Raw genomic sequence first — 13315 nt, 5'->3', positions numbered from 1 at the left:
TCCAACTTTACACTCTCTGGATCAAAGTCGCATCAAAGTATTGCAGGTACCTTTTCAAAGTCGCTGATTTTCAAAGTCGCATAGATGGGAACGGGTGCCATTGAAATCAATGGGCTGTGACTTGTCATGCAACTTTATGTGTCCAAAATCGCATGATAATTCATACTAGTGGAAACTGAGCCTTAGTCTACATTTCCACTATTGCGACCCCAAAGTTGCACGATTTAGAGTGTGACTTTGATTCGACTGAGTGCAGCTTTGATCCAACTTTACACTCTATGGATCAAAGTCGCATCAAAGCATTACAGGTACCTTTTCAAAGTCGCATATATGTGAACAGGTATCAATGGGCTGTGACTTGTCATGCAACTTTGGACACATAGTCACATGACAAGTCACGTTTCCACTATTGCGAAAGCAAAGTTGTATGATTTAGAGTGTGACTTTGATGTGACTTTGAGTGCAGCTTTGATCCAACTTTACGCTCTCTGGATCAAAGTCGCATAGATGGGAACAGGTGCTATTGAAATCAATGGGCTGTGACTTGTGGAAACAGAGCCTTAGTGTGGTTGCCTGTACTATGATCAGTGTAGACTGTGAGCTGAGACCCCAGAGCACTTCCAGTTACTGTACAGTGACAGCCCCCCTGTGTCCAGCTCCCTTCTGTGCACAGCAATACTGTATATGTTCACCACTCCCTCCTCCCCCCCCCCCCCCCCCCATCCTGGATGGGGCTTTTTATTTCTTAATTTTCTCATGAGTTAGGATGTACAATGGGAGAACACTGGGCAGGAACCTATGATTAGCTCCTCCCATCCTGTATATGCTCACTGGCTACACAGACACAGTGTCCCTCCCAGGAAGTGATGTGACTAGCTTTCAGTAACCACACCCACTGTCTGATTTTAGTCTCAGAAGGAAGTGGAATTGAAGTCATGTGACAGCACTGGATACTGCAAAATAAAGGTAGAAAAACTGGGATTTTTTTTCATTTTGAGACATAAGGCTGAACTTAGCTCACATTAATGATTTAAGTGTTAGGGTGGACTTCCACTTTAACTATATTTAGGCTCCATGCACACTGGATGTTAAAATAACGTTATAAAATCACCAGTAGCCTTGCAGTGAGTCTTTCAACGTTTTTTAAAGTTTTTGCAATAGCTTTTTTTAGTGGTTTATAAATAAATGAATCAAAACTGTTAAATGCTGGTCAGCCATGTTTTTGAGCATTTATCAGCGTTTATGGGCGTTTGACTTTTTTTGTGGTCAGAAAAACGACTCCTGAACGCGATTTAAGGGTGTTCAGAAAACAGCCCATAAACGTCACTGCTGTTAAACGTCCAAAAACATCTATGTGTGCGTGGACACATAGGATAACTTAGAGGGGAGTTGATGGGCTGTTAAAAAAAAAAAAAACGCCCAAACTCCCAAAAACAGCTGTTTATGAACTTCAGTGTGTATAGAGCCTAAGGGTTCTTGCCAAATGATCCCTTTAGCTGCTGGTCCTGTCCTACATACTGTATTCTGTAGCTTGTGTGATTCTGTAAATGCCTTATGTACCCGAGTTGGTATTAAAACCTAAACCTAACGAAATATTTTTTTCTTAGTTTTAAACAGACTGATAAACAGAATTTATGTCCTATGTTTATAAAAGATTTGGGAGCACGGGGTCCCTTGCAGTGGTATGCTCTCCTAATTAGGTTTTCCCCTTCTATTTTGGAAGAATAATTGCACGCTGCTCTTTGGTACTGTATATCGAAGCTGTAAAGCTATTCACTCAAGAACCATACTTTCCAAAGTCCAGATCTTTAAAGCCTCGTACAAACGATCGGATTGTTGGCCAACAAAACCGTGGAATTTTGTCCGAAGGGTGTTGGCCCAAACTTGTCTTGCATACACATGGCACACAATTGTTGGCCAACAATTATGAACGTAGTGACGTATTACATTGTTTTTCAGCTCTTTAGCGCCACCCTTTGGGCTCCTTCTGCTAATTTCGTGTCAGTAGAAGTTTGGTGATTGTTGATTCGCGCTTTTCTTTTCGCCTTTTTCATTTAGCGCTTTTCAACTCATTTCTGAATGGCTGTTCATCAACCAGCCATGTTGTGGAATCAGAGGAGATAACGTGTTATTTATTATTGGCCTTGGAGTTATTGCTTTGACATTATTTTTTTGGTTGAATAATGATTTGATTTGGTATATTTTCTATATTTTTGGATGCATACAATGCACTTTTTGGTTAAGTTCTATTGGCAGATAGGACATCTAATTTTATTTGTTTTCTTTTTTTAATGCACAATAAAAAAAATTGTGTAGAATAATACTTGGCTATGTGTTTTACTTCAAATGACAGTTTGGGAGTAGGAAGTTACATTTTACAAAATGCAATGTAAAATTGACAAGGGACACCAATATAGTTGTATCTTTGATATTAAAAACTACGGGATAATGGTGTTGTGGTAACTCGCCCAAATAAAAAAAAAAAAACATAATAATATTATTCTTGATATCACTAGAAAAAAAAAACCTTTGAAAATTTGTTTGCAATAACTCCATCAGTATCACCAGCAAAGCAGCTTCATTATTATCCCATTAAAGAAGAAGAGATTTTTGCGCTACATTTGGAGATTTCACAATTTGCCACGTCACGAATGTTAATTCTCCATTACGAGCGCTAGTTTACAAGACCGCTTCTGGCTCGTCCTTAGTTCCAAGCATGCGTGTTTGTACTTTGGACTTTTGTCCAACGGACTTGTGTACACACGCTCGGAAAATCCGACAACAGACATTTGTCCACAGAAAATTAAAAAACCTGTCATCGAACATTTCCCGGAAAGTCCGATCGTGTGTACGAGACTTAAGTCTCTAATAAAAGAGCCCTTGTAGAGCCCCTGAAAAACTTTGCCTGCTGTGGAGAAACTATTAATAAACTATATCTGGACTTCCACATTTGTGTGTCACTCCCTTTTCTGTTTTAAGATTTTTTTATTGCTGTCTCTGTCCCTAAAGAGAAGTTTTCACCTCATTTCTTGTGAGATGTGAGCCTGCATGTTGTCAGTGTCAGAATGAACTGCAAAATAGAGTATTATCTCTACGCTCCCTGGGAGCATCCTACTGAAATGACCTGGATCTCTGTCCTAATGTATCGGGCTTAAAGTAGAACTATGGGCAAAGCTTTGATTTTCATTTTGGATAGAGCAAGGGAGGGTTATGGAGATTTCCTTTCACTTCCTGCCCCATAGCCAAACAAGAAGTGAGAGAAAATCCCTGAAAATTAAGGGGATCTCTTGGGGACCCCCAGGTCCCCAGAACTAGTGTCACCATTGGAAGATTTCCCCTCTATTACTTTTCTGTGGACAACCCCCACACAGTTAGTAAACACACCCAGGGAACACATTTAACCATTTGATTGCCCCTAATGTTAACCCCTACCCTGCCAGTGTTATTCATACAGTGATCAGTGCATTTCTTTTAGCCCTGATCGCTGTATTGGTGTCACTTAGTGTTCAATTTGTCCGCTGTAATGTCGCAGTCCCGCTAAAAATCACTGATCGCCGCCATTACTAGTTTAAAAAAAAAGTCCCTAAATCTATCACATGGTTTGTAGATGCGATAACTTTTGCGCAAACCAATCAATATACGCTAATTGTTCTTTTTTTTTTTTTTTACCAAAAATATGTACAGAATACAAATTGGCCTAAACTGATGAAGAAATTAGATTTTTTACATATTTTTTTGGATATGTTTTATAGCAGAAAGTAAAAGATATCAAAAAATATCGAAATTGTCACTTTTTTTTTTATATAGCGCAAAAAATAAAAACCGCAGAGGTGATCAAATACCACCAAAAGAAAGTTCTATTTGTGGGGAAAGAAAGGACATCAATTTTGTTTGGGTACAGTGTCGCACGACCGCGCAATTGTCAGTTAAATTGACGTAGTGCTGTATAGCAAAAAATGGCCTGGTCATTGAGGGGGTGACACCTTCCTTAATTTCTAACCCAGTGACAGATTGACACACCGGTTGTGACCTAGACAGGAGGTGAAGAAGGTTCTCACCAATGGGAACACAGATCGAATAGACAAACCGGTTTCAAATCTTTCCCGTTATGTACAAAACATTAAAAAAAATATAGTCTTTTGGCTAATGCTGAGCTCTAATCAGCCACAGAACCTGTATAGTTCAGATGTGTCAGTAATTAAAGTGATGAGTTGGTAATGCTGATGGGCGCCCTGCGGGTGCCTATACTCTTGTCTCCTTATTTCAGAAACATTTAATTCTTAGCTAAGTCACCCATTAATTTAGTGATCACCCAAGCCAAGACTTGACTGTCAAATTTCAGGATTACTGGATTGCTGATCACATGCCGCATTTGTCATGTGTAAGATAAAGAAAAGTGCACAGTGATGGCCATCTAATAGGAGATAAGGACATTTATATTGAAGGCCACATAGGTGCAGTGAATTAATTGGTATTCCATCTCTCTGTGTGTATTGCCCTATTCGCCCTCACATTTCTCATGCAAAAAGTAGATCAGCTCTGTGATTATGACAAATTGTTCAGCAGATCTGTATAATTTTCTTTCTTTTAACTCTCTTGTGACATATGTTTATTTAGGTCTTTCTTTTCTAAAATCAGATGGTGTGCTTTTGGCTCTTAATTGACTTAGCGAGTAACAGTTTTGTTTTTTTTTTTAATCTCGAAGCGTATTGTGTAGACATGTATAATTTATGTACAAAGCACAACACAGTTCTAAATCAAAATATGTGCTGTAATACCATAAATCATTGCGATAAACAACTGTTTCCAGTGATTTGGGAGGATTTTATTATGCTGGCAGCTACAGTCTGATGTACTGTACACTATATAGCCAAGCATTTGTGAACACCTGATCACCACACCTATATAGAACACAAGGAAACTCCGATGAGTGGAACTTGCAGTCTGAACTAGAACTGTATCTTCAGGAACCCCAGGGTTCCTCCAGAGGTTGCAAGGGGTTCCTTGAGCAATGAGCAATGTCTGCCTCTCAGATCTTTTTAGCTTTCTGTAAGGGGGTAATTCTTCACAGTGTCCATAAGTGTAAGGAGTGTTCTTTTCACTGATCATCACACCAATGTATCATAAGTTGTAGATATAGAAATTTTTAGCTGGGTTTCCCTGAGATTGGGAAGTTATTTCAAGTGTTCCTGCTATACACTATACAATATATATATATATATATATATATATATATATATATATATATATATATATATATATATATACACAATATACACATTGATGAGCGAGTTTGGGGTGGAGGAACTTGACTGCCCTGCACAGAGTCCTGACCTTAACCCGATAGAAGACCTTTGGGATGAATTGGAGCAGAAACTGCAAGCCAGGCCTTCTCGTCCACATCCGTGCCTGACCTCACAAGTGCGCATCTGGAAGAATGGTCAAACGTTCCCATAGAAACACTCCCTTGTGGACAACCTGCCCAGAAGAGTTGAAGCTGTTATAGCTGCAAAGGGTGGACCAACTCAATATTGAACCCTACGGACTAATGCCCTGTACACACGATCGGACTTTCGGACTAAAAATGTGCAATCGGAGCTTGTTGGAAATTTCCGACCGTATGTAGGCTCCATCGGACTTTTTCCATCGGAATTTCCGACACACAAAGTTTGAGAGCTGGATCTAAAATCCGTTGTCGGAAATTCCGACCGTGTGTACACAGTTCCGATGCACAAAGTGCCACGCATGCTCGGAATCAAGCAAAAGAGCCGCACTGGCTATTGAACTTCATTTTTCTCGGCTCGTCGTACATCTTGTATGTCACCGCATTCTTGTACGTCACTGCGTTCTTGACGTTCGGAATTTCCAACCAACTTTGTGTGACCGTGTGTATGCAAGACAAGTTTGAGCCAACATCCGTCGGAAAAAAATCCGATGGATTTTGTTGTCGGAATGTCCGATCGCGTGTACAGGGCATAAGACTGTTATGCCATTAAAGTTCATGTAAAGGCAGGCGTCCCAATACTTTTGGTAATATAGTGTGAATGTGTGTGTGCGTGTATATATGTATGTATATGTATATATATATATATATATATATATATATATATATATATATATATATATATGACCAATCATTTATAGATACCATCACACCTGTAATGAGCTTGTTGGACATCCCTTTACAAAACCCTTAGCTATATGTTGCACCCCAAAGCTTCCCTTCTTTGTGTGTCTGGGAAGTTGTGCCCATTCAGCCAAAAGAACATTTGTGAGGTCAAGTAATGATGTTGGGTGAGAAGATCTGGTTTACAATCAATGTTCCAATTCCTTACAAAGGTGTTTATTAAGGCTGTAGTGCTTTCTGAGTCCTTGGCCCAGAAAAAAGCATGCCAATCATGAGAGAGTAATATTGGAATTCCAAATATACGCATTAATATGCACAGTCAATGACCTGGAAAGTACTGAAGCTGTAGGATTATCATGGCAGACAGAAAACTAGTGTTTTAAGATAAGGAGGTCAGCAATCAGGTTCCATTCTTCCTCAGTACAGCTTTGCTTTAATACTGTTTTGTGCAATACTGATCTGAGTGGACTTATACTACAGACGTGATACCTCAGTCCACCATCTCCAAGTATAAAGAGATGAATGGACATATTGCTCCTTCCCTAGGGGAGGTTTGAGCTGCCTTAAAGATGAATGGACATATTCTTCCTTCCCAAGGGGAGGTTTGAGCTGCCTTAAGATGGATATACACAGTTAGTTTCTTTCCATCAAGCCGGTAAACTGAACAAAAAAAAAAATGGATTCCCCCATCCACACAAGTGAGATGGATGGAAGAATCCTCTCAGCTGCGACGTTGTATTCTAACAGTGTGGACTTTCTGCTGTCTAAACACACCGATCAGCGGTTGCAGTGAATTGACTGCAGCCACTGGTCGATGAAGGTTTTCCAGCCCAGCAATTCAACAGATCTCACGATCGACTTCTGTCAAGCGGGTAAGGCCACACACAGATCTAAATTTGACCATTCCCTGCCGAATCATCCAAATTTCAGTCTGTCTGTACCCATCCTTACCAAGGGTAGGTCAACCCCTACATAGTGACAAGACTGTGACTTGCAGCCTTTTTGCTGACAGTCCTCTTGGAGAAGAAGAAAATAATATATAGTCATTGAACACTAATTTTAAATTCATTTTTTAAATCTTACCTGAAAGGCATTTTGGATTGACTTCCGTATTTTTATAAGCTTGCTGTGACAATTTTAAGATTATTGACTGTTTCTCCTTCTCTAGAGGGCACCCACTGTCTCACCCCCAATCTCTGCCTCAATGATTTTAGAAAATTCCCATGTATATATTAATTTTAATGAACATTTGGTGATTAGCTATGGCTAGACAACTAAATATATAGAGGAAGTAGCCATATGTGAATTCATTACTTGCAATTTCTATTGCTCTTTTCAAGTCATGTTATCCATGCCCCCACTGCCATAGAACGTCTGTGTTGGTTACCTCACTTTTTTGCTCTGCAGTAATACAATGTTAAGTACAAGCTTGCTGATTGGACAATGAAGAAGCAGCACAACAAGGTCAAGACTGTGCTATCATCCTGTCAGCATGTTCCTAGTGTTCCTAGCCTTAGAATATTAAAATGTGTAACATGTCCTGCTTTTTTGGGGGTTTACAGGACACTTGTATAAAGACAAATTGGGCACTTATATTATTTGTACTTAGAAATGCATTTAATGATTTATAATAAACACTTGGGTAGATCACATGGTGATCTTTTACCAAATGTACTTTCTAATATATGTACAATAACTGAGTTAAAGCTGAAAAACGTTGAATTCTCAATCTAGAATTTCTTTATCACTATGCAGGAAGAATTGGAAGCTGCAAAAAAGTTTCTCTACTATGAAATGGGATACAAAGCTCGATCTGAACAACTCACCGATCGATCAGAAATTAATCTGTCTCCTTCGGACGTGGACAGGTGAGCAGGATGGGGCAGTACTAGAGCAGTGGCTTCGTATTTTATTCTTATCAGTGTGGCGGTCTGTTTGTAATACAAATCTTTGCTTTAGTGAAAATTGCTTCTTGCAGTCTCCTGGTCAATATATTTCAGATTAAATCGACATCAAGGTACATTAGGGATGTAGCTGTGTTGAAACCGTTTCACAGGGAGTTCAAAATACACATCTGTGGAATGCATATGATGCTCCCCATAGCCCTGTCTTTTATAAATGTTCTCCAACCAATCTAAAGCATTTTATCAGACTTACAGGCAAAGCATTGGATGAGCTCGCATAAAGTTCTTTAATATTACTCTAATGACTAAATGACGGATCAGTCAGTTATTCATTAGAATAATATTTTTTTTTGTTTTTTTTCACTTAAAAGTTTTTTATTGAGTTTTAATAGCATTACAAAATGCAAGGAAATGAACAGCAGATATTATTGCATATCAGAAATTATAGAGTCAACAGGTAAGTTAGAGTTTTTAAATCTCATCAAAATTTAACTAGGTCTAGCAAAAGTGTTTATGGGGCCCTAGTTGAGAAGGGTTTTTATGCCATCTTTAGGGGAGGTGAATGTGGTGGAGTGATATTGATGGGTTACTATGAGCTTATCCAGGAAACTCCACTTATAGGGGATGTTGCGGCCCCGGAAGACAGAGGTAACTGGGGCAAATTCCTTCCTGCGTTGAGCAGTGGCTGTAGATATGTCGGGATACAGGGAAATCCCTGTGTAGGGAGCTGGGAGGGACGGGTACGGTTCTGGCTTCTCTGAGGATCTGATCCTTGATGTTATAAAAATGGATACGTGCCAGTGCATCCCGAGGTACATCATTGGGTAGGTAGGTTGGCTTGGGAAGACTGTGGGCTCGGTCAATAGTGAGATCATGTTATACTTACCTGCTCTGTGCAATGGTTTTGCACAGAGCAGCCAAGATCCTACCCTACTTGGGTCTCCCACCGGCGCTCCTCTCTCTTGTTCAGTACCCCCCAATAGCAAGCCACTTGCTATAGGGGCACTGGTGTGTGTGCACTCATGAGCCCCACTCTATGCATCCATAAGACACATAGAGCTGTGACCAATGGGGCACATCGCTGGATCGAGTGTCATGAAGGTAAAAACCCTTCAGCCTTTACAACCACTTTAATATATATAGTATAGGGCAGTACAAAGTTAAAATCCATAAAATCAGCATTTCGTGTCTTGTGCCACAACCAGCAGAACCATCATGGGGAATGATAATTTGTGTCCCACCTCCTTATAAATACTACTGCCCACCAATCAAAATATAAAGGTGGTGCAAATCGCATCCAATCAGAATGAGGCACTCTGGCGAGCACTGTACTTTCCTTTTGTGGATATGTTAAAGAAAATAAATGAACTTAAGCTGCTGAAGTCCAACATGCAAATCACCTTTGAGAGACAGAAATGATCGCATGTACACAAAAATGCCATCATAATCTTTAGACTATAAGTCATGGGTAGGAGGTGAGAGCAGCAGCTGCACAAAATACCTAAAGAAAATATTTATACAAGTAAAGCATTATAACTGCAAAGTTTTTAGTTTTTTCTTTTTGACTGTTATTTAATTCTACCTCCTAGATGCCATGAATACGAGCATAGCAATAAGCTGTGACCTCTCAAAGGAAGACCGTGTAAGTAGGAATTAGTTTAGTAGCAGTGAGAAGCAGTATATGAACTTAGAGAAAATAGCCTAGACCACAGGTATACCCACTGTATCTGTATATCTGCATTTGAAGTTGTTATAGTTTGTGTGGTTTATGCCAGTAATATATGCCATTTCTTCTAGGTATAAAAAAAGATTTCACAAGTTTGATAAGGATAAGAAAGGATTTATAACCATTTTGGATGTCCAGCGGGTGTTGGAGGTAATTCTGCCTTTTAGTGTGTTCACTTTTGTCTGCTAGAATAGCCTTTCCCTACATATGTTGGCAATACCTAAGGCAATGTGCATGCAAATGCAGTTTTCCTAGGATTATTTATCCCTCCAGACTGATATCCATCCATTAAAGCTGAATTGCGGGCAATTTTTTTCCCATGCAGTGGAGCTGTGTCCTCACTTCATGAGTTAACTGCTTGTTTTGTGAAGGGGCGACCAAAAAAGCTGTATACTCACCCGATCCTCATCTACAGCAGCAAACGGTGCTCCCCCACAATGCAGCGGTGGACTGTTCCTAAAGTCTTCACGTCCAAAGCAGGTCTATGGGCATGATGACATCAGGGACATTTCATCACACTAGATGGGGGGGCATTAGCCGCAGGGACTGATTTTGTGCTGGGAGGATCGGAAGATTAGGTAAGTATATCTCCGTTCTCCAATCCCCTAGGCAAAAATAAGCAGTTAACCCATGCAGTGCGAGCACAGTTCCACTGCTTACATCAGGCTGATGGCTCTTGAGAGGAGTACTGAGGCAGGGTGCTGTGATGTTTTCAGGAAGTTATGTACAACACTCTGCCAGCCCCTTCCATCAACATTGATCTGCCTGCATTGCCTAGTGAAGCACGGTGACCCAGTGATAATGTTTGGTCTAAAATGATGTATATATTGAAATGAAAAAGTTTTGTTTAAAAATGTCATTAAAATATTACCAGGCCTGGACTGGCTATAGGGCAAACTGTTGGGCTGAGGCTGCCAGGCCGCATGTCCTAACAAGAGCTGGCTCCAACCCCCGGGCCGTGGACTGGTACCGGTCCATGGCCTGTTGATGACCGAGCTGCACAGCGGGAGGTAGGTGACGACCGCGGCCTGGACAGGCCCAATACAGACCGCGGTTGCCGCTTACCTCCCGTTATGCTGCCATGCCTTTGTCTCCTGTCCCAACTCTCCCGCCCCATCAACGATGTTATCCTATCAGCAGAGCAGGGGGCGGGAGGAGATGGAGAGCTTCACAGAGATGGGAGTCTTTTCATATTAACAAGCGGGTAATCGCCCGCTTGTTAATATGATCAAAATATGCAGCTCCTCCCACCCCCTGCCCTGCTGAAAGGATAACAATGTCCATGAGGCGGGAGACCCTGGAGAGGACACACAGACTGAATCCTTCCTCTGCCCTGCCAAAGGTAGAACTATGCAGGGGAGGCATAGAGTAAATCCTTACAGTGCAGTCCCCTTTATATGACAGTGCCCCTCTAAATTATAGTGCAGAGGACAACTCCTTTAATATCCCTTCACAGCCTGCCCCCGCAAACTCCCACCCATCCCCCCGGTTAGTGGAAAAAGTGGCTATGGCCGGGCTTTTTTTTTTTTGGCCTTGTCCGGGCCTGCATATTAATAAGAGGGAAAATGAGAAACAAGGGAGGGCAAAATATAGGCAGATTAAACTTTAGCTGTAAGTGGTGTCATTCACCTGCCTATGCTGTGTGGCATAGCTGTGTACATCAGCTGTTATATTAGTATTTAGTCTTTGTATCTATCAGTTTTCCTGGAATTCAGCCTTAAATTCTTTGATATTGAAGAAAAGATTGGCATCTTTTTTAACAGATCCAACTAAAAAAATGATTGCTTCTGTTATCTGTCAGTGCTAGACACAAAGGAGGTGTATATATTCATGATCATGTAAAGCACATCTCTTGATACATGCTTCTTGGTGGGTTGTACATCTTCTAATGTTCGTCTGTGATCATTGCAAATAGGTCTCATGGGTCTGTGCATACTAACTTGAATATAATTACTGTGATTATCATTCACTTGTGCAGCAAGTGCATATTCCCCATAATGAAGATTGGGCAAGTAACACTCTGTAAATTAGTAATTTTTAAAGCTCTTATGTAGAGAACTTGTTTAAATAGAGGGGTGTTAAACTAAACAGGTATAGACTGAAAAAATTTGATCTTAAAATAGTTTAATGTGTTTGTTAACCATACAATACAGTACTTGGTTTCTACAATGCTGATGAAACTGTACAACTGTTAGCTGGATCACCAAATAAATGTCACAGCAGTCCTTCGGATGCCGTTATTAATGAGAAAACCTGAGATATCAATTAAAAAGTGTTACATGAATTAGGTTTTTAGCAGAAAGAAACCGTATAAGTACATTTTTATCCTTGGTAAGAATCTGGCATTGATCCTTTAGCAAAATTGTTTTTTTGAACGCCCTTTTCCATAGACAAAGGCCATGTGACCAGGCCTCAAAGACTGCCCCAAGTTCCATTTTCCCAAGAATTTCAACTCGCGTAATTTCTGGAGGTATCAACTGGTATATTTTTTTCATCTGTTGAACAGATATACCAAACACTTTCAATGCTCTATTTAACAGACCAAAAGGAACCAAATAAGAGAAGTTCATTGTTAAGTTTTATATTTACCGTATATACTCGAGTATAAGACGACCTAATTTTACCACAAAAAACTGGGAAAACTTATTGACTCGAGTATAAGCCTAGGGTGAGAAATGCACAGCTTCTGTAAGTGGAAAAGAGGGTCAACAATGCCCATTTGCAGCCTCACTGTGCCCATTTGCAGCCATAGGTCCCCCGAACTTCAAACTCGGTAGTTAAGGGTTCCTAGATGCCCCCTAGCTGCAGCCAAAATTTGGGGTCTCTGGATCCAAAGGGTCCCGAAATTATATTGCTGAAGGTGGACACAGTTGACCAACTTTGAGGCTAGGGGTTCCTACCACCAAGTGGCCCCGAAATACGGGGCCCCAAAGTCTGTTTTCTGCAGCAGAGAATGACATTTTCCGAACCGACTTTGGGGCCCCGTATCTCGGGGCCACTTGGTGCTAGGAACCCCAGCTACCCCAGATATGTTGAAGTGCTAATTCCACTGGGTTTGCACAAATTTGGGGTTCCTAGCACCAAGTGGCCCGAGATACGGGGCCCCAAAGTCGGTTCGGAAAATGTCATTCTCTGCTGCAGAAAAGTGCTTAACTCGAGTATAAGCCGAGGGGGGCATTTTCAGCACAAAAAAATGTGCTGAAAAACTCGGCTTATACTCGAGTATATACAGTACTTGAGAATGTTTTTAGTTTCACTATCATTATTTCTAGCCTTAACTTACTCATACAATATACATATATCCTTATGCCCCGTACACACGGTCGGACTTTGTTCGGACATTCCGACAACAAAATCCTAGGATTTTTTCTGACGGATGTTGGCTCAAACTTGTCTTGCATACACACGGTCACACAAAGTTGTCGGAAAATCCGATCGTTCTAAACGCAGTGACGTAAAACACGTACGTCGGGACTATAAACGGGGCAGTGGCCAATAGCTTTCGTCTCTTAATTTATTCTGAGCATGCGTGGCACTTTGTCCGTCGGATTTGTGTAC

The 13315-nt window shown here is 40.7% G+C and overlaps 1 protein-coding gene across 2 annotated transcripts in view; it reads left to right on the top strand.

The window, feature by feature from the left end:
- GPD2 (glycerol-3-phosphate dehydrogenase 2) overlaps positions 1-13315 on the top strand; it is a 369873-nt gene that overhangs the window by 203217 nt on the left and 153341 nt on the right. For both annotated transcript variants that reach the window (XM_073634130.1, XM_073634131.1), the window contains exons 14-15: positions 7883-7995; positions 9829-9907. In XM_073634130.1, the coding sequence (XP_073490231.1) occupies positions 7883-7995; positions 9829-9907 (192 nt within the window). The remainder of the gene's footprint in view (positions 1-7882; positions 7996-9828; positions 9908-13315) is intronic.

This window comes from Aquarana catesbeiana, linkage group LG06 (genome assembly GCF_042186555.1).
Source record: "Aquarana catesbeiana isolate 2022-GZ linkage group LG06, ASM4218655v1, whole genome shotgun sequence".
NCBI classification, from domain to species: Eukaryota; Metazoa; Chordata; class Amphibia; order Anura; family Ranidae; genus Aquarana; species Aquarana catesbeiana.
This window is presented reverse-complemented; position numbering and strand designations above follow the sequence as displayed.